This window comes from Natator depressus, chromosome 11, assembly GCF_965152275.1.
Source record: "Natator depressus isolate rNatDep1 chromosome 11, rNatDep2.hap1, whole genome shotgun sequence".
Taxonomy (NCBI): Eukaryota; Metazoa; Chordata; order Testudines; family Cheloniidae; genus Natator; species Natator depressus.
In genome coordinates this window covers 13,326,854-13,348,155 of record NC_134244.1, presented here as the reverse complement: position 1 = coordinate 13,348,155, position 21,302 = coordinate 13,326,854, and the positions used below count along the sequence as shown (strand labels likewise).

General features: G+C 40.7%; 1 protein-coding gene across 1 annotated transcript in view; it reads left to right on the top strand.

Moving 5' to 3' along the window:
- Nucleotides 1-792: 792 nt before the first annotated feature.
- The window catches only part of OSBPL11 (oxysterol binding protein like 11), a 62,576-nt gene continuing 42,066 nt past the window's right edge, over nt 793-21,302 (top strand). The window contains exon 1 of the mRNA XM_074967190.1: nt 793-1,236. Coding sequence (XP_074823291.1) covers nt 1,097-1,236 — 140 coding nt within the window. The 5' untranslated portion in view covers nt 793-1,096. The remainder of the gene's footprint in view (nt 1,237-21,302) is intronic.

Below are 21,302 nucleotides of genomic sequence, written 5' to 3'. Positions count from 1 at the left end.
CATGACCCGGGGACAAGCTTGCATGTTTCCAGAGGGCTGGCTTCCAGACTCCCACAAGCAGGTTTCCACGCTGCCGTGGCACCCTGAATGCAGGAGCGTCTCAGGGTCTGACTGAAACACACCCTGCAAAGGCTCTCTCCAACCCCTTGCCCGTCAAACCGCTCCCCACAGAGGTGGCTCCTGTCCCAGAATGGGATCGTCCCCCTTCGCCCCAAGGAGCTGCTGTGAAGGAGGGAGGCGCCCCCTTCCCCCTGGGGGGGGCAGTACCAGGGTGGGGGTGCTGGGGAGGCTGCTGCCCAGGGCTTCCATCATACGGTTTGGTTCAAGGGGTCTCTTTAACCCCAGGATACACTTTGTGCCAGCACCCCTGGGTGGGGGTGCTGGCGTGACAGAGAATCGCCCCCTTCTCCTGGGGAGGGCGGGACCGGGGGCGCTGTGAAGGAGGGCGGTGCCCCGCCTGGGGGTGCCGGAGGGAGGTGCCCCGCCTGGGGAGCGGTCAGCAGGTCCCTGCCTCTCCCCTCCCTGCCCGTGACAAAGATGGCAGCCCAGCCTTCCCTCCCCGCGCCGGGCGGCTGACCCGGAAGGGGAGGCGGCGCTGGCGCTCTCTGGGCGCAGGGAGGACGGCGGCGGCGGGCCCAGCCCAGCCGAGCGGGCTCTGTGTCTCCGTCCGCCGCACGCTGAGGCCGGACCCCGGTGGGTGGGGAGCAGCGGGCGGGCGGGGCGGGACCTGGAGCCCACAGGAGGCGGGCGCGGCCGAGCCCCGCGGCCGGAGCGGGGGCCTGGCGTGGGCGGTGGCTCAGGCGCAGCCAGGGAGCGGAGCTTGTGCCACGGGGAGCCCAGCGCCGGGCGGCAGGGAGCGAGGAGGCCGAGAGGGAGGGAGCGGAGCAGCTGCTGAGCTCCAGCCGGTTCCTCTGTCCCGGTGACGGCTGCACCCCGGGGCCTGCGCCGCCCCCTTGTCCAGAGTCTCCCCCTCCCGCGCCTGGGCCGCTGGCTTCCCGCGGAGACCCGCTGCCCCCTGCGGGGTGCTGTGGGAGCGGCGCCTGGGGCGTAGGGCCCTTCGGATCTCTCCTGGGTCGGGTGGCTTACAAACGGTGCCATGCAAAGTGGGGAGTCGGCCTCGGCCGCAGCCATGAGGGTGTCCGAGAGCGAAGCGAAGCTGGAGATCCCGCTCCCGGCCCAGAACAGCAGCAGGAGCCCCGGCAGCCGGGGCGGCAGCGCCAAGGGCTGGCAATACAGGTAGGTCCTGCTCTGGTGGCCTGGCGACCATCCCCTAAGGAAAGGGGGTGAAGGGGATCCCTTGTGTGAGCTATTTGCGGGTATCCTGCTTTCCCAGGTGCATCTCGCTTGGGGTAACAGCCTCCCTCCAGACCCCGACTGCCTTGTGATGTAATACTGTAACCCCAGAGGGAACAAAACGTGGGGGGAACCAGCCTTCCTTTGCGGGGGGGATAGTCCCCAGGACCTCAAAGGTCAGAGACACAGAGCTGAACAGGAGAGAAAAGGAGGCTGGAGAGAGGAGACGGAATGGGAAGTCAGAAGCAAAGATCTCAAGTAAATCTGACTGACCTACATACTTATTCATTTGTCATCTCATTTTAGGACAATATGTTCACTTTTACTCCATGTAAATCCGTTGTTGTAATTTTATTAGCATAATTAATAAAATCAGGAAGCTGAAGTTAGAGAGACTACTATGTGAGAGATGGAAATTAATCCCAAATCATTTCAGCTTCTTTGATTTTTAATTATTTGAGTTGTTCCAGATCTTACCGTGATATTTAGGGTTTACAAGGTAACTCTGTGGTTAATGAACCTGTCTAATCAGTTCCTTGTTTCTACTAAGTGAATTTAATTTTCTTGATTGAGAAGTCACCTTTGTGAAATCAGTTGTCTTGCACAGAGAAAAAACTTTTAGATTATTTGTGCTGTTGTGAAATTTTATACATCTGTTTCATGGCAACAACATGTCATTTGTGACATTTGTCTGTTGCAATTGGAAACCAAGGATGCTGCTGGTTTCCACTTGTAAAGCTTCTTTTGATCTTAAAATGATCTTACTCTATAAAATGGTTGTCAACAGTACTGTAATACCTATGAAGAGTGAGATAAAATCACACCTAGTCATTCCATTTGCGTGGAATAACATGGCCGTGGATTTAATTATATTGCGTCTGTATTTTATTTAGGCTCGTATTAATATTGATGCTTAGTTCCCAAAGCTTGTTAGAAATATTAACCTATACTAGTTATAGTATTAAAGCTATAGTATTCTCAGATTAAATTATTTTTTAAATCAACTATTCAGTGTTTATGCTGTTCACTTTTTTGCATTTCTGTCAGCTTGGACAATGAAAATATGTTAGTTTCCAGTCAGTTACGTTTTCAAGTTCTTGTGCATTAGCACAAAGCTGCAATATTTGAGTTGCAAATGCTATAAGGAAATGTTTGTTGGTTTTTAAAAAAATCAAAACATGGCAACATTTTTATTTGTCTTAACTTTCGAAAAAGGTTGTTTTCTCCTCACTTCCTCCCAAAACTTAAACTACAGGCCAAATTTGACCATGCAGTGTCTTTCAGAGTTTTACTAAAACCTCTATAATTTATATTGAAACAGCATACTTTTCACTGACTGATGATAGGTGGAAACTACTCCCTTTCCCCCCTATAAAACGCAGAGACTTTTCTCTCTCAAATGTTGAGACCTTTGATGTCATAAATATTCAGTTGAACAGTAAGTGTATGCCATTTTTAAAAGAAAAGAAAAACAGTGTTACCAACGTGCCTGACAAATTAAACTGTAAAAGGTAAATTCAGTGGTTGTGGAGGCAGGGCGGGAAAAATCTTAAAAAAAAAAAAAAAAAAAAAAAAAAATTCAGTAGAGAATATCAAGTTGAAAGCTGGTCCATTAAAAACAAAACAATTAAAAATAGATTTGGGTGCTATGTTTGCTGTGAAATTCCTCTTCTTTTTTTGTTTTTGTTTTGCATTCATATTCCCCTTTCTGCCATTTAATATTCTCCCCCCCCGTAGATTATGAGCTCTCTGGGATAGGCACCATCTTTGTTACACATGTGTACAGTAAGTCCTTGATCCTTGACTGGTGTTCCTACACACTATTGTAATAAAAATTCTAAATAACAATAATGCTGTTTGTAAGACTTTTGCAAACTGAGAAAGTGACTGACCGTTTAAATGGCATTACATTTAAAGTATTAAAAGTATTACATTTTAAATATTAGTCAAAATAGGTTAGGTTAGATCTTGTATCCACCTTTTTTATACAGAACAGTATTTGATTGTAATGGGTTATATATTGTAAACTAACTGTACTGACCTTGACATGAGGATTGCTTCTATTGTTGAGCAGATGTGCAGGCATTAAGGACATGGAATAACTTGTGGCTGAAAGGTAAAGAAATATATATTCTGCATTTTTTAAAATGCACACTGACTATGCAGTCTTTAGAGAAATATTGCAGGAAGTGAAATCTAAAGGCAATGGACACAGCAAACAAAAGCCTTGCTCCCAGATGTCTTGGAGTAAAGTTTTTGAGGAGATTAAAAAGTTCAACATTCTTGCATTTCAAGCTATGAGTAGGAAGAAAAATGTGTAAGGCAGTGAAAGACCAAGAAATACATTAAAAACCATCTTTTAATCAGATCTAAAATTAACTAACAGCTAAGGCATATATTTTGAAATTAAGGTGATTTGCCTCTTGGGTTTGACTTTGATAAGAATCCTTTCTAGTGAAGTTTGGATGAGTTGGAGTTAATCTGAAAGATCAGAGAGTCTCCCCCCGAGGGATCTATCTAATATCTGTAGGCTCTTATAACATGCCCATCACCAGAGTATCTGAACCCCCAAAATGACCATTTTTAAGCCTACTGGTCTGCCTTTTAAGACCCTAAATTAAATTAGGGAAACCAAGTAAACTCAGTCATTGCAGCACACATAGTATTTGAGAGCACTGGTTGGTTATTCTCTAACCTCTGCAGTAGATTGACCCTTGATTCCCAACTCTGATTTTCTTTTTGTTATATACTTATGTCAACATTATAACTAAGTTTTAGCTGTGCAGTGCATCAGAATTGCATAGCTAGTACTAACTGATTTGATTAAGATTGGATTTTTGAGAATAAGCCAGGGCTTCCATTAAAGTCAAGGTCCCTAGTATTGTGATGAGTAAGGAAGTTCAAATGCATCAGTTTTAGTGACCAGTTTTCTTACGCCACTTCTTTGTAACTTCCACTCTAACTCTTGTCCCTACCTGTTCTCTCTTGTTATCATCTCTGCTCTGTTCTGTTTAAAGGTAAAACTTCTTAGACTCCTTATCTGTGGATTTTTTTTGGTGGTGATTTCAAATTATTATTCTAAACTTCTATTGTTTTGCAGCAGCCAGCCCACAGCGCCTTTCACAGAGAGAGGCGAAATGACAGATTATTATTACCTGATAAGTCTGTTTTAGAGCTGGCATGCTTGCATCTCCTCTGTCCCCTTCTTGCTTTTCTTCTTTCCCCTCCCTTTGTTTCTCTGTTACCGATGCCCTTAAAAAAACTCATAGTTGGGTGCTAGAATTGTGACATCAAGAAGTAAGTCACCAATTGGCATCGCCCTCTCTCTCCTTCTACCTTTACCTTTCCTGTGTTTTCATACTGCTTTCCTATTGGTTAAATGCCTTAGCTCTAAAGTTTCAAATGATTAGAAATTTGGATGCTTCAATTTTTAGGTGTTCATCTTAACACATCTTAAAGATGCCTGGCTTTCAGAAAGTGCTGAGCCCCCAACCCTTTGAAAATTGGGACCCTTTAAGGTGGCTCAAGTTGGGTACCAAAAACTTGAGGCATCCAGATAGTCATTGGAAAACTTGGGCCTTAATTCTTAATGTGTGTGGCTTTTTAAAATCCTTTATTATTAAAGTTAAAATTAGTATGTGCTTTCTCCTGTTTAAAGCTCATCTTTCTCCTTCCCTTTCCATTTTTTGCTTTCCTTTTCCTGCATAGTGCCTGCTCTTCACTTTCCCCATAGTCTCTTCCCATTTGCAACTCTGTGCCTTTTTTGTGTGTCACCCCTATGCCTGTTACAGACTCACTCTTCCTATGTATCCAGTGACCTCCTTCCCCTTGAAATCTCTGAGAAGTTGCTTTTTTCATGACTGATCTCCTCTACGGCACAATATACTCGTGCCCTGGATCATGCAAAAGTTAATAAATCTTTTATTTAAAAAAACCCAATAAGACAAATTAATTTACCCACTTACAAAGTAATACACTCAAGCAGGCTGTAAAGCACAGTGTGCACCTGTGATAATAAATAATTACATGCCAGCATGGAGTTACAGCATCACTGTTTAAATATTGTCTGTTGGGAGCTGCATTGGCAAGCCTTGGTCTTGGGGATCTGCATTGGCATGCAGTCAGTCATTGTGATTTGTCAGCGGGGATGGCTGAAAAGACTTAATGCTTGATGCTGCTTATCTTAATTTTTGACTTCTCTGTACTGAGAGACTGCACCATGTTACAGGGCTATCAATCGCAGTTAACTCATGCGAATTTATTCAAAAAAATTAATCACAATTTAAAAAATTAATTGTGATTAATCGCACTGTTAAACAATAGAATACCAATGGAAATTTATTACATATTTTTGGATTTTTTTCTACATTTTCAAATATAATCTATTTCAATTACAACGCAGAATACAAAGTGTACAGTGCTCACTTTATATTATTTTTGATTATCATTTTTACAGTGCAAATATATGTAAACAAAAGAAATAGTATTTTTCAATTCACCTCATTCAAGTACTGTAGTGCAATCTTTCTTATGAATTTGCAACTTACTAATGTAGTTTTTTTTTTTTACATAACTGCTCTCAGAAACAAAACAATGTAACACTTTACAGTTTACAAGCCCACTCAGTCCTACTTCTTGTTCAGCTAATTGCCAAGACAAACAAGTTAGTTTACATTTATGGGAGATAGTGCTGCCCACTTCTTAATTACAATGCACCTAAAGTGAGAACAGGCATTTGCATGGCACTGTTGTAGCTGGTGTCGCAAATTATTTACGTGCCAGATGCGCTAAAGATTCATATGCCTCTTCATGCTTTGGCCATCGTTACAGAGGACATGCTTCCATGCTGATGACGCTCATTTAAAAAAATAATGCGTCAATTAAATTTGTGACTGATCTCCTTGGGGAAGAATTGTATGTCTCCTGCTCTGTCTTACCCACATTCTGCCATATATTTAATGTTATAGCAGTCTCGGATGATGACCCAGTATGTTGTTTGTTTTGAGAACACTTTCACTGCAAATTTGACGAAATGCAAAGAAGATACCAATGTGAAATTTCTAAAGATAGCTACAGCACTCGACCCAAGATTTAAGAATCTGAAGTGCCTTCCAAAATCTGAGGGGGATGGGTTGTGGAGCATGCTTTCAGAAGTCTTAAAAGAGCAATACTTTGATGCGGAAATTACAGAACCCAAACCACCAAAAAAGAAAATCAACCTTGTGCAGGTGGCATCTGACTCAGATGATGAAATGAACAGGCGTTGGTCCGCACTCCTTTGGATCGTTATCGAGCAGAACCCATCATCAGCATGGACATGTCCTCTGGAATGGTGGTTGAAGCACCAAGGGACATAGGAATCTTTAGCGCATCTGGCATGTAACTATCTTACGACCCCGGCTACAACAGTGCCATGCAAATGCCTGTTCTCACTTTCAGGTGACATTGTAAACAAGAAGCGGGCAGCATTATCTTCCGGCAATGTAAACAAATTTGTTTGTCTGAGTGATTGGCTGAACAAGAAGTAGGACTGATTGGACTTACAGGCGCTAAAGTTTTACATTGTTTTATTTTTGAATGCAAGTTTTTTTCGTACATAATTCTACATTTGTAAGTTCAACTTTCATGATAGAGTTTGGACTACAGTACTTGTATTAAATGACATGAGAAATACTTTTTTGTTTACAGTGCAAATATTTGCAATCAAAAATAAATATAAAGTGAGCACTGTACACTTCCTATTCTGTGTTGTAATTGAAATCAATACATTTGAAAATGTAGGAAACATCCAAAAATATTTAAATAAATGGTATTGTTTAATGCGATTAATGGTGTTAACATTTTAATCATTTTTTTTAATTGCGTGATTAATCACTTGGCAGGCCTAGTTGTAATTCATATTCACAAAGGAGTTAAGCACAACTTATCACTCAATATAGACAAGGACTGTCGAGTTTAAAATTGTCAGCTGGTTGTGGTTAACCTTAGGGTCCATCCTGGGTTCACAATTATTAATATGATGAGATTTTTAAAACACAACCTTTCTTGTTTACCTTGAGTCTTTAACATTGTGTTAACAAATGTTATAACAGAAAGCATTTCCCCAGTGTAGGCAAGTTTATGTTCATGTTTATGCACGAACTAAAGCACTAGATGGGTGGAACAAAGGGAAGGTCACACAGGATGTTGACGTATGAGCAGTGAACCTGGCTGGTGTTTAAAAAAGTGGACAGGATTATGAAAGAATGGCTAAAGGACTTAGGACAGACACTCAGAGGTGCAACTCCTACGGTTAGCTGTCTGCTACAAAGAAGAAAAATACCTGGGCCCAATTATACGTGAAGTGGGCCAAAGGGGAGGGAGCGCTGAATGTTCCTCTCCACTGGCTTGTCAGGGCTGATGAGTGGTTGCTAAGAGTGTTATCCAGGTCTTGCTGCCATTGAGCGTCTTCACCAGGTAGGGCCCTGAAAGTGAAGGCCGTAGAACCCATGGGGGCAGGAACGTGCAAAAGGCTCTGTTGACTATATCATAGCAGAATATTTGTCTTAGTGATTTGACCCAAGAGCACTAGATATTAAAACTAAATAGAATGTACAGGGGAAATGTTTTTAACATGTCATTCTGAGAGATCAGATCATTTGTGCTGTTGATGGCTTCCTGTGGAATGAATTCCCATGGGAACCAAGGACCGTCACAAATCTCATTACCTTTTCACTACAAGTGCAAGGTCTTCAACCTTGTCTTCTTTAATGTAAACACATAACTACATGTACATTAAGAGTAAAAATATTACCAAAACAAAACGTTCCACTACGCACAACATAAGAAATTCTCCCCTTGGGGAGAACAAACCATGCATGGCAGATGTTTGTCATGTCACATAATGTACTATAGGAAAACACTTGACAATTACAGTTATGTATACAGTATAAGAACATACAAAGAATAGAATAGTTCCCTGAAACATAGGGAATGTATACAGGACTCTGACTTATCCTGAGCATTCTATCATGATACATGTTCCTTAGATTATAGGTGCAGCTGGTAGCATCGGCTATCATTACAGTTGCCTAACGCTTTCCGTTATAAGACCCTGTTTTTAGTTGCTTGTAACTTTGCCAAACTTTAACCATTTAGACTGAAATTTTCTGTGCTAGGTGGCTGCCTGAGGCAGATTATTTCTGGGGAGAAGTTTAGCCGTTTGAGAATGATGCTAGGGAAAAATACATTGTTTTGCCCATGTTAAGAAATTCTGGAAATCCTTTCTTTGAAAAAGCTGTTAGCTCCCCCATGCTTTGGAGCAGAGCCTTGAAATTTGGCAGGTGGTGACCTTTGTGTACTAACTCTGTGAAAATCTGCCCAAATTTGGCCAAGTTATATGCCTTTGCGAAATTGCAGTGTGCACATGCTCTGTAGAGACATCTTAGATTTTAGCAGCTAGATACCCCGAACACTGCATCTACACTGGGCGGGCTCCATCTCTGTTTTTGCCACAGAACTTCTGTGTGATGCTAGTCATTGCTTAAACCAAACTTTTCACTTGTGGTCATTAATTGTGTGTTCTTTATTTTCTCAAGTCAAGCACCCAGATTCTGAGGCTTGGGTTTTCAGAAGTTCTGAGCACTTAGAGCTGCAACTGAAGTCAATGGGAGCTGTGCTTTGAATATATAAAATACTATATAATGCTATGTACAGTGAAAAATCAGGTCTTGGACATCTCAAATTGGGCATCCAAACTTAGTGGATAATTTTGACCTTGATCTCTCGGTGCCTCAGTTCTCCATCTGTGAAATGGGGATAATACCTCTCATCTCACCAGGGTGTTGTGAAAATAAATTAGTGTTTGTGAAGCACTTAGATACTACAGTGATGCACACTATAGAAAAGCCCATGGGGACATTTAATAATTCTGTCTTCAGAGCAAGGTTTGAATAATGTACAGCAAATAAGGCATGGGGCCACACATTGAGCAAGGAGGAGAAAACACAATATTGAATAGCTGTTAAATGAGCACAGTCTATTCTGTACTCTGAATGAGGTATGGCAAAAAAACCCCATGTAATTAAACACTATCATGGAGGTCAAATTAAAATTGCAAAGGCAACCTTAATTCTGGCATTTCCTAGCTTTTGAGTGCTTGACTTTGCAACCTTAATGTTTTTTTAACTTTTAATTTTGTGGTGTGTATGCGTAGTATTTGAAACAGTCCTCTGAGTATCCAGACAAATTGCAGTTTGTTGTAAAATGAATTTAGCATTGTTAGGTGCTTTTCAGCTGACACACACAGAGAATAAAACCAATGAATCTGAGAGTCTTGATTCAGAACCATTTCTGAGATGTGGCACTTAACAGTTAATTATTTTTCTTCCAAGATTCTTCCAAAGGTGGTTTAGGGGATGGTGAAAGGACTTAATAGCGGATGTCAATCGGTTGCATAATTGATAAGATGTAGGCTATTCAGATTGCTTATGACTTGATGTTTGCTGCAAAGTCTCTAACAGCCATGTAGAGTATCAGTATTATTCCGGGATACGGTAGTTTTACAGTTACAAGAAAACCCTCTCATGTTTCTTGGTAGTCTGGGACCTACTACGTACTATTGTTTAGCAAGAAATGCAGTTGTGAAAAGAGACATAGGAGCTGCAGAGCAAACCATTGTTCTGGGCCATGCTTGTGCTAACCTAGATACGCTTTATAGAGATTTGTTTCAGAGTAGCAGCTGTGTTCGTTTGTATCCGCAAAAAGAAAAGGAGTACTTGTGGCACCTTAGAGACTAACAAATTTATTTGAGCATAAGCTGTAGCTCATGAAATCTTATGCTCAGATAAATTTGTTAGTCTCTAAGGTGCCACAAGTACTCCTTTTCTTTTAGAGATTTGTTGTTTTGCCTATTTCTGTGCATAATTATTGCTTAGGGTCCATTACTCTAAAAGTGAAATCCTTTTTATTTAGTTTCAAGAATAAGCCTGACATTTAATTCCAATAAAATGCATAGAAGCAAATTTTGTGTTGTAACGTAACTCTGAGTAGAGCAGCTTTGATTCACCTTCTGAACTTAATGAAATTGATGTCAGGAGACTAGCAAGTGAATGTTTTGTTGATATTTATCAGAAACTGCAATTACTAAGTGAAGTTGTGCATTGCTTAATTTGTGGTACCAGACTCAAAGGGAAATTTGTTGATATAAAAATAATGAAGCTATACCTATGCAGACAGTAACAATTTCTGTGCTCCACTGTGTAACATAACCATACTATTGAAATGTTGGCATCTTGGGACGTTTGTTTGACACATCCATCTCCAAAACCTTGCAGTTCATTTTATCTAGATGTATACGCCAGACTGTATTGATGATGATTTTAATGGTGGTCTTCAGAAGCCAGATAATACAACCACAGGATTTTCAAAAATGGCTAGTGGTTTTGCATGTCTCCATTTTTAGGTGCTCAATTTGAGATATTTTAAAGGGTCCTGTTTTTCAGAAAGTGCTGAGAATGTACCCTATGAAAATTGGGCCTCTTTAAAATGCCTCAAATTGAGGCTTCTGAAATCTCCAGTACTTCTGATACTGTAAGCCAGTGTCGTCCATAGATTTACTTTAGAGTTCATTTTGAATTGATGATCATAGTTGTGTATGTGGGAGGAGTCTTTGCTAAATTTAGATGTATTTACAGAGTAGTTTCAGTATTAATGTAAGCAGAAATTAAATTGCTTGTTTAAACACCCACTTCAGTGTGTTTGTATGGCAGATATATTTTGAGTGCTAAAGAGCCTTCTAAATGACAGTGCAGTTAAACAGGCCATTTTACAGCTGTCCAATGAGAGCATTTTGTTTTGCTTTTTATTCATTGGGTATAGGGTCTTTGATGCAGGGCAGAAATTAGCAAACAGAGCAGAGTTAGCGTGGTCACTTAAGGAGTTTCATTAATATAATGGACAGTAGGTATTACTATGCATCCTTTCCCCCCCTGTCTTGCAAGTTCAGGCAGAATGGTATTTCAAAACACTTAGGGCTGATTTAAAATTCCTGTTGACAATAAGTTTTCAGGGGGAATAACTCTTTTCTCCCAGTGCATACTGGCGCTTTCAGTGGGTACAGAAATATTAATATCTTATAACATATTAGGATTTCAGCCTTGCTACAAAAACAGAGCAGTGTTATTGACCTAGAATCTAATGTAATAGCAAATCCTCTCAGTTTGAACTTAGAACAAAGAGGGATGATCTCTTGTAGGTCGTAGGTTATAGCTTGAAACATTTATAAATGGAAAGGGGTAAGCAGTGTGTTTAACTGAAATAAGTGTCTTGCAGCACTTCTAGAGGCTTACTTTGTGTTGTCCCCAAATTATTGATGTCTTTGTGTTGCAGAATCCTAGAAAAGTTAAGGGAGAGCCCTTGAGAGGTTATCACAGGGGTGGGCAAACTTTTTGCCCCGAGGGCCACATCTGGATATAGAAATTGTATGGTGGGCCATGGATGCTCACGAAATTTGGGGTTGGGGTGTGGGAGTGGGTGTGGGATCTGGGGTGGGGCCAGAAATGAAGAGCTCAGTGTGCGGGAGGGCTGGGACAGGGGTGTGTGGTGTGAGGGCTCTGGCTGGGTGTGCAGGCTCTGGGGAGGGTTTGGGGGTGCAGGAGGGTGGTCCAGGCTGGGGCCGAGGGGCTGGGGGGGGAGGATCAGGGCTTCGGCAGGGGGTTGGGGTGCGGGGGAGTGGCTTGGGGTGCAGGCTCTGGGCAACGCTTACCTCAAGTGGCTCCCGGAAGCAGCGGTATGTCCCCGCTCTGGGTCCTATGCAGAAGCATGGCCAGGTGGCTCTGCTGCACGCTGCCCCATCCACAGACGCCGCCCCTGCAGCTCCCAATGGCCGTGATTCCCGGCCAATGGGAGCTGTGGAGGTGGCGCTTGGGGCAGTGTGTGGAGTGGAGCTCCCTGGATGCCCCTACAAGTAGAAGCCTGAGGGGAGACATGCTGCTGCTTCCGGGAACCACGAAGAGTGGCTCCCGACCCTGCTCCCCGGCTGGAGCGCAGGATCAGGGTAAGACCCAGACTCTGCTCCCTAGCTGGAGCTCGAGGGCCAGATTAAAACGGCTGGCAGGCCATAGTTTGCCCACTCCCAGGTTATCCAGTCCAGTCCCCCACCTTGAGGCAGGACCGAGTAAACCTAAACCATCCATGACAGGTGTTTATCCAATCTGTTCTTAAAAACATCCAGTGATGAGGATTCCACAATCTCTCTTGGAAGGAAGCCTTTCTAACCTCGATCTCCTTTGCTGCAGATTAAGCCCATTACTTCTTGTCCTACCTTCAGTGGACATGGAGAATTTTTTTTTTACTCTGTCCTCAGAGGTCAGGTTTTCTAAACTTTTTTTTATCATTTTCATTGCTCTCTGCTGGACTCTCTCTATTTGTCCACATCTTACCTAAAGTGTGGTGTCCAGAATTGGACAGAGTACTCCAGCTGAGGCCTCACCGGTGCCAAGCAGAGTGGGGAAAGTTACCTCCCATGTCTTACACATGAAACTCCTGTTCAGTGATATTAGCCTTTTCATGACTGCATCATGTTGTTGACTCATATTCAGTTTGTGATCCTCTATAACCCTCAGCTCCTTTTCAGCAGTGTTACTACCTAGCTAGTGATTCTCCATTTGTAGTTGTATATTTGATTTTTCCTTCCTATGTGAAGTATTTGGCAATTTATTGAATGTCAGCTTCTTAATTGCAGACCAACTCTCCAATTTGTCAAGATCATTTTGAATTCCTATCCTGCCCTCCGAAGTGCTTGCAACACCTCCCAGTTTGGTGTTGTCCGCAAATCTTATAAGCTTACTCTCCACTCCATTTATCAAAGTCATTAATGAAAATATGGAATAGTGCCAGGCCCAGGACTGACTCCTGCTGGACTCCATTAGATACACCCTCCAATTTTGATAGTGAATCATTGCTAACTACTCTGAGTATGGTCTTTCAAAAGGTTGTGCGCCCACCTTATGGTAATTTCATCTAGACCACATTTCCCTAGTTTGCTTATGAGACTGTCATGTGGGACTGTGTCAAAAGCCTTACTAAAATCAAAATATATTTTGTCTACAGCTTCCCACCCTCTCCCGGCCCCATCCACTAGGCCAGTAACCCTGTCAAAGAAGGAAATGAGGCTGATTTAACATGATTGCTGGCTATTCCTTATAACCCTCTTATCATCTAGGTGCTTACAAATTGATCGATCAGTAATTTGTTCCAGTATCTTTCCAGGTGTCGGAGTTAGCCTGACTGATGGTCTGTAATTCCTCTGTAATGTGGTCCCATATTTACCAACAGATACTGTGTTTACCCATTTCCCGTCCTCTGGGATCTCATTCATCCTCCATGAATTCTTGAAATAATTGCTAATGGTTTTGAGATTGCTTCAGTTAGTTCCTTAAGTATCCTAGAGCAGTGGCTCTCAACCGTCTGTCTACTGTATCCCTTTCAGGAATCTGATTTGTTTTTCTGTACTCCCAAATTTCATCTCACTTAAAACTACTGGCTTTCAAAATCAGACATAAAAATACAAAAGCGTCACAACACACTGTTACTGAAAAATTGCTTATTTTCTTATTTTTATCATATAATTATACATCAATTGGAATATAAATATTGTACTTACATTTCAGTATATAGTAGAGCAGTATAAACAAGTAATTGTCTGTATGAAATTTTAGTTTGTACTGACTTTGCTAGTGCTTTTTATGTAGCCTGTTGTAAAACTAGGCAGATATCTAGATGATGTGCCTCCTGGAAGACCTCTGGGTACCGCTGGTTGAGAACCACTGCCCTAGAGGAACTTGTTTCCTAGATCTGCTTGCCCTGTATTTTGACTGAGTGGAGGAGAATGTGCTGATTGCCACAGAAACCAGTAAGTGTGAAAAATACAACTTCTTCTGCCACAAGTCTAAATGATGGAACAGGAACCGCTGCTTCCAGTTTGCAGTTGACTATTGAAATGCTGGTGAATTGCACAGTGAATCTTAGTGTTTTCCCCCCTTCTAAATAGCTTTTGAGAAAAAAATAGGATGTCAGAGTATATGCTCTTTAAATGATCAAGCAACTTCTGCTGTCTCTCACTTGATGCCTATAGGGTCCCACCCATGCCCAAAAGACGGAAAAGGAGAACTCTTGAGATTTGGGTGGCTTCCCAGTATCGCATGGGTGTGGCACCACAGTTCTAGGAACCTATCCTCAGAGGAAGTAGTGGGGTGGTTTTGTCTCTCTCCCCCCCCCCCCCCCCCCCCCCCCGCTTTTTTAAAAGAGAACTAATAATGCTATGTAGATGGAAACTTTTGGACAGTCCATATGCAAGGGGAATAAACTAATATAGTCAGCAAGCCCCTGCACACTTTTCCTGAGATTTTAGATGAGCAAATGTTAAGTGAGATCGGGGTATTACCTTTCAATTAGGAATTTTTAAAACCGTTACTTAGTTTACATTTTTCAAAAACATAGGGTTGTGCATTCTATTAGCTGCGTATACCCTCTTCTTCTCTCCCTTTTCCTGCTATTTGTTTGTTTGGTTTTTTTTTTACTCACTTTGTTACAGTCGAATTGAAGGCAACATGTAAGGTCTCGGTGGATGAGACTCTGGTTTCCTGTGTTCGTACATAGCTGAGTACAATGGGGCCCTGATCCTGGAGGTGCCTTCATGTATTATCCTGTAATAAATAAGTGTTGTGATGGGAGTCGTCAGATCTTGCTGTTAGTCTTCAAGTTTTCTCTTAGCATGGAAGCACTTCTCAGTCTGCTGAAATGTTGCATCAATGTTAATTTTTTATAGTAGATTATTTTTTTGTGTGGAGAGCCATGGCAAGCAGATTGGGAGTTTGCGCTCTGCTTTAATCTGCCTTACTGAGGTCAGTTTTTGAAGCATATTTGCTCCTTGGAACTGGGCATTGGTGTTTTGGCTGAGTTTCTTGAATGACGCCTGCCTGCATGCCTTTTGTGACCACCTGTGTTCAAGCACTGCTATATATAGTGTGAAGTAAACAAGTTGCACAAAGAATATATCCCGGTTTATCATCACTGATTTCTCCAACAACAGGAAGCTGGCCTGCAAGGCTTTGACATCTGCTGTCACTTGACAGAGGGCCAACAGTAATAATACAAATGGACTAATGATAGTAGGCTGTGGAAAAATAGTTTTACATTTTAATGATCCTTGGACATAACTGTTTAGGTATCTAAAATCTGTCTCTTGAAAAACATCTGAGGCTTCCCCCCCTTTTTTTCTTCAAGGGAGTGTGTGGGCTATGAAGGAATCTAGCTTGTTAGGAAAAGGTACTTGAGTGGTGGTGTTTGCCCATCAGTAAAATGGGGATAATTCTTACCTATCTCAGAGGGGTGTGTGTAAAGGAGGTGGAAAGTGCTGTATATGAGGAGCTGCCTAACTTTAGCAGCCTGGAGCGATTCCAAGGGAAGGATGGTTTTGTGGCTAAGACACTGGACTGTGGCTCAGATTTGCTCTCTGTTTTTTCTCTGCCACAAACTTCCTGTGTTATGTTGGGCAAGTAACTCAGTCTTCTGTTCTGCAGTTCTCTAAGTGTAATGGGGGTAATACCGCCCTTACTTAGAATGATGGTGTGAAGATAAACATGGTCTGACATGAGCAGGTGCTGTGGTGGTGGTGTCCTTGCAAAGTTTATAAATAAATTCCATTAGCTAAGAACTATCAAAGATCAACATTTCCATATAAATACTGTATACAAGTTTGGGCCTGAAGCTTGTTTATCAAGGGAATGCATAAGGGTTCAATCTTGTTTTATGATATATGGACATATTTTGTAAAAGCAGTTATTGCACACCGAGGAATCTCAAAAAGCAAAATAAAGGCTTCACAGAGGAGTGCAAAATGAGTTCTTGTTGGCTTTCTCTAAAATAGGTGCAAGGATTTCATTGCAACACATGCCTACCTGTATAATATATTTGACATTTATTATAATAAAAGTGGCAGACTACGACTACTACAGAAGAGCAGTAAATGAGGCTAAGATTTTGGCACAAGAAGTTTTAGTAAATTTCACGGCAGAGCTTCAAGGAAAAGTCACAGGAAGGTCACCAACATTCCTGGCAGGGGCAGTGTGGTTTTGCTTTTAGGCAGATTAGCCATGTACTTCTCATTCAAGGCATTCCACAGAAAAGACATTTCATGTCCTTGGTGGCCTAAATATATAGTCAGTGAAATCTTGGAAAAGTTTGGGTCAGGGGAGGGTTTGAGAGCAAGTTGACCCTGCATCAGCAGTTCCTGGACCCAGCTCCCCACTCTGGGCACGAGACCTGATGCCTCTAAACTTTGGGTATCCGCCGCTCTGTAGATGGAGGGGTAGATGGGCCAAATTTGATTGGTGGTGTGACCCCATGCGCTAGGTTGCAGTGGCATTCTGATTTGGCCCATCTGTCCCTCCTCCTCCAGCTACAAGAGGGGTGGATACTGAAAACCTGAGTGGTGCCAGATAGAAACACATGGAGCAGGAAGCTGGGCCTAGCTCTGCAGCACTCCCCTCTTCTTCCCACAGCCATTTCCAGAATTTAACTAATTTTATTTAGATTCACAATTTCTGTGACCTCTGTACCAAAATCATAGCTTTAATAGTAAATATTTATACTGTGGTGGTATCCAAAGGCCCCAGTCGGAATTGGGCCACATTGTCCTGTTCCCAGTATATCCTATTTTGGGATGAAACATCTACAAAATGTTTGTGCTGTAATTCTGCTGATACTTTTACTGTATACATAACTCATCTTTTGTAATACAGTGGAACCAATTGTATTAATATTCTTGAAAATATAGTCTTCTAGATTAAATGATTGTTGAGACATGGGTTGTCTTAATTTTGTTTATGGGCCTGAGAATATTGTCAGGACTTTTGTATTCACCCACGAAAGCTCATGCTCCAATACATCTGTTGGTCTATAAGGTGCCACAGGACTATCCCTCTGAAGCTTGTCAGGACTTAGAAATACTTACATCCAAGTGTATTTACTCCTGAAACTTAGATAAGTTATGAACGGTTGTAACAATTTCAAGTTACTATCCACTTAACAGGATAGTGTAGAGTTCATATTACTGATACACAAAATCCTTTCCCAAGTCACTTTGAACTCTTCACTCACTTTTTCACTGTTACAAATAACTGAATCAAATACGCATATCACAGATTTAGAGTGAATTGTACAAGAAGGTCATTATTTTTATATATTTTTATATATAATATAATAAAAATATAAAGATGGGGTCTTAATATTGATCCATGAAGTGCCCTGATAAAGACTTTAAGGACAACCCTATTTTTTTTTTCTGATGTTTTACCACCTATTTTCCATTATTCAGTTAATCTGTGACCAAGCTAATGCCTGAATTTCCAGACCAAATTCTAGAATATTAAAAGCATTCTGCAGATCCCTGAAAAGAGCATAAGTATTGTTATTTTCCACCCAATAAAATAGTGCTGTATTTTTTTTTTTTAAGCCAAAGGTAATTGAAGCAGATATTTATGAAGTCATTGGGAGGTGAACTATCTCCAATTCAACAGGTTAATCATTAATATTTGGAGGATTTTCTTGCCATGCTGTATTAGGAGGTGATCACCATTTAAATTTGTTTTATGTAACTAAAACAACAACATTATGTATTCTGGATTTTTTTTCTTCAACAGCAAACATAATATTTTAACAAAACAAGCGCATGAATTTTTGAATTTAGTCAAACTTGATTTTAAAAAAAACTTGAATATTTTTGTTAAAACTGTTAACTAAAATAGTTAAATGAAATATTTAAAAAAAATTAATAGACTGTGTCAGCCAGGTTAACATGAGAAACTTAAAATATTGGCTTCTGCAGCTGACTCAGTCGTCTTCACCTTCATTTTCCTGTTTGTTCATAATCTGGAAAAGAAAAACAAGCTTTCCTGCTTTTTTCAGGTCCCAAACGATTTCTCAATTTGGAATGAATTAGTCCAAAGAGAGAAAATCATCTTCCTACACCAGCAGAAGAAGTTACTGCTGTTAAAAGTGAGATTATCACTTCAACAGTGTCTGAATCCAAGTGCTTAGGTGACTTCCACCAGTTCACTGGTGTGACTTTCTTTAAAACCTCATCAGCAAACATATATTTCTTGAATGGCTCTTATTCCCGAACTGGGTCTCTATTATGGCCTACTGCCATAATAGGTTTCCCCTTCTAGTGAGAGAATGGTACGGTAGATCTCAACTCAATGAAGGCTACACTCAAAAAGACCTCAAGGCTTCTGGAATATGCTGCTCAAACAGTTTCACTTTTGTTTCTACTGCCTGTCCCTCCCTTCTCACATTTATCTCCAGACTTCTTCTCTAGATCTATTCCACCCCAACCATCTTCTATTCATTGAACTTTTTGAAACTTTGCACTTTTAGAGAGAGAGGTAAGGGATTGACTCTGTACACAAACTTGCAGAGGGACAATAGGGATGATGTCTGTTATTTCTCTCTTTGTCTCTCTCTCTCTCTCTCCCCAAACATTTTTGCTGTTAACAAGCATGTTATCTCTTGAGACACAAATCCACAGTTTGAGAACTGCAAAACTAAGCATCTCTGATGGTATCTTCTAGACTGAGCACTGAGTCCCATTGGGTAGATAAATTAACCTAAATAATCTATACAGAAGCTCTTGGAACCCCATAAAATGGGGTCCTTAATCCATGAACTATTGTTTACAAAACTTGTTTACAAAACTTTTCTTAAACATTACATGAATATATTGTCACATACTATAGAATTAGAATTTATAATCCCTATTCCATGATGAGACATTATAGCTCAAAGATATATCTTAATTAAAACTATGTTTAGACAGGTTTTTTCCTCAAAAAGCATTTTATCCAAAAAACCGATTTAAATAAAAACTGATTTTTTTTTTTTAAATCATGGATTTTTATCCATCCTGGTTTCCATGATAGTACAGAATGAACTGTGCGCACATACTTCTGTTTAAAGAGGGCATGACTTTGGCGTGGCAACAAAAGTAGTTTTAAACCTGGTGAGGAGGCTTAGTCATGGGGCTGATATATGTTGGGTAAATTTTTCCAGCCATACTTTAATTATATCCTTAATTGTGTATCTTACTGGGTGTATCTTGATGAGGGAGTGGATGGTTCATTGGTTAGCTTGGGTTGTGGGAGACCGAGGTGGAATTTCCTGCTCTGCCACAAACTTCATGTCTGACCTTGGGCAAGTTATTTAATCTCTGTAAAATGGGAATAATAGCACTTCTCTACCTCACAGGGGTGCTGTAAGGATAAATATATTAAAGATTGTGAGTTGGTCAGCTACTAAGGTGATGGGGACTATGTTGCTCCTACTGTACTCGGGAAATGTCGTCTGCTGGCACAGTTTGTGAAAAGTGCTGCTCAGTGTAGGTGAATGTGTGGGAGGCTGGAGACTCCATGTGGGGTTAAGGTAAATTCCACTGTTACTCACTAGAAGTTAACTTAATCCCACTGTGAAAGTCTCCAAGTCACTTCCCTTATGTATTCATCTGCTGAGCTGCACTTCCCTATGTTTCAGTCAGTGTCCTCGGACTGGGACGATCACAGCTCTGTTTCACTGTTACTTATGTATTTTCATTAATTTTTTTAAACCATCTGATTCACCATCATAATCCAATAAGGTGATTTCCAAAACATAGTATGGGGATTGCCATATTCTTTTACTGGTTGGTTTCCTTTCCTCATCTTGAGGTGTTGCTTGCAGAAGCTACCACTCTGAATTTCCTCACACTTATTTATTTATTTTATTTTACAGCATAAGCATGATTTAAATTCTGGTGTCATGAAGCATGGTGGTGGTTCTGTTTTTTCTGAGTTTGCGGTGTTCTAAGGGATGTGTAAATGAAAGGCAGGGCTTGATTTATGTTCTGCAGTTGGTTTCATATCATGAAAAAGTGGTGGTGAATCCAATCCAAGGAGATTGGAGACAAGTTTCACACCAAACTTTTGAAAAATTGAACTTCATACATGTTTACAAGCAAGATTGTCCTTTAAAATTTCAAAACACCTTTTTTCTGTTCAAAGTTATTAAAACTTCACCAAAGTTTAGGTAGCTCTAAATGAGTGCAACTTTTTCAAATCTTGATACTTTTTTGTTTTTGTGTGTGCCAATAATATGGTAGCAGTTCGGAAGCATTTTCAGACAGTTTATTCCGTTACTGTTTCTCCCTTAAAAAAATTCTGTATTCAGAATATATAAGTCCCTTGTTTTCAGTTGAAACCGATATTTTTACTGAAAAAGTCCCGGGTTTTACAAAAAGTATTTGTTCTTTTTCCGATTTTTCACCCTACTTTTATATCATTCAAATATATAAAAAATAACTTGCTTTATTAGGAAAATACAATACATTGCAAGAGAGAGATGTATTACGATAATACACTAGTCTGTCTATATGCCAAGCTGCCTGTTAAAGTAAGGCTGTGTAGTAATCTAAAAGATACACACAACAAACAGGCACGCAAGTTCTAAATGTACTGATGAATCTCACACCTACTACGTACACATTCAAACTCTTAGCAGATAAAGTTTAAAGGTCTGACACACTAAAATGGAAAGAAAATGAAAATCTGTATCAGAAGACATTTCAGACCACAAGGAACTAATTGAAAATTTAAAAAAAACCGAAACCGGAAAACATGAAATTGAGCGTATGCACTGCAAATGGTGTGGCCCAATTATTAAATGTAAATATTTATGGGCTAATAGTTCTAAGTCTACAACAGTGAACTGTTTATTCAAATGAAAAGTTTTATTTGGGGATTAGAGATGTATTGTTTTCTTAAACTCAGAGGTGGCACTGTGTTTTGAGTTTTGGTTCTGCAGCAAACCATACTGAATTCAATTAATCAAAGTATTACTCTACTGAATACTTTTTACCCCTGTCCCTCCGTCCACCAAAATAACCCCCCCATGTTTACGCAGAAAATTATTAAGTTTTTTCCACTGATTTTAATCTGTTT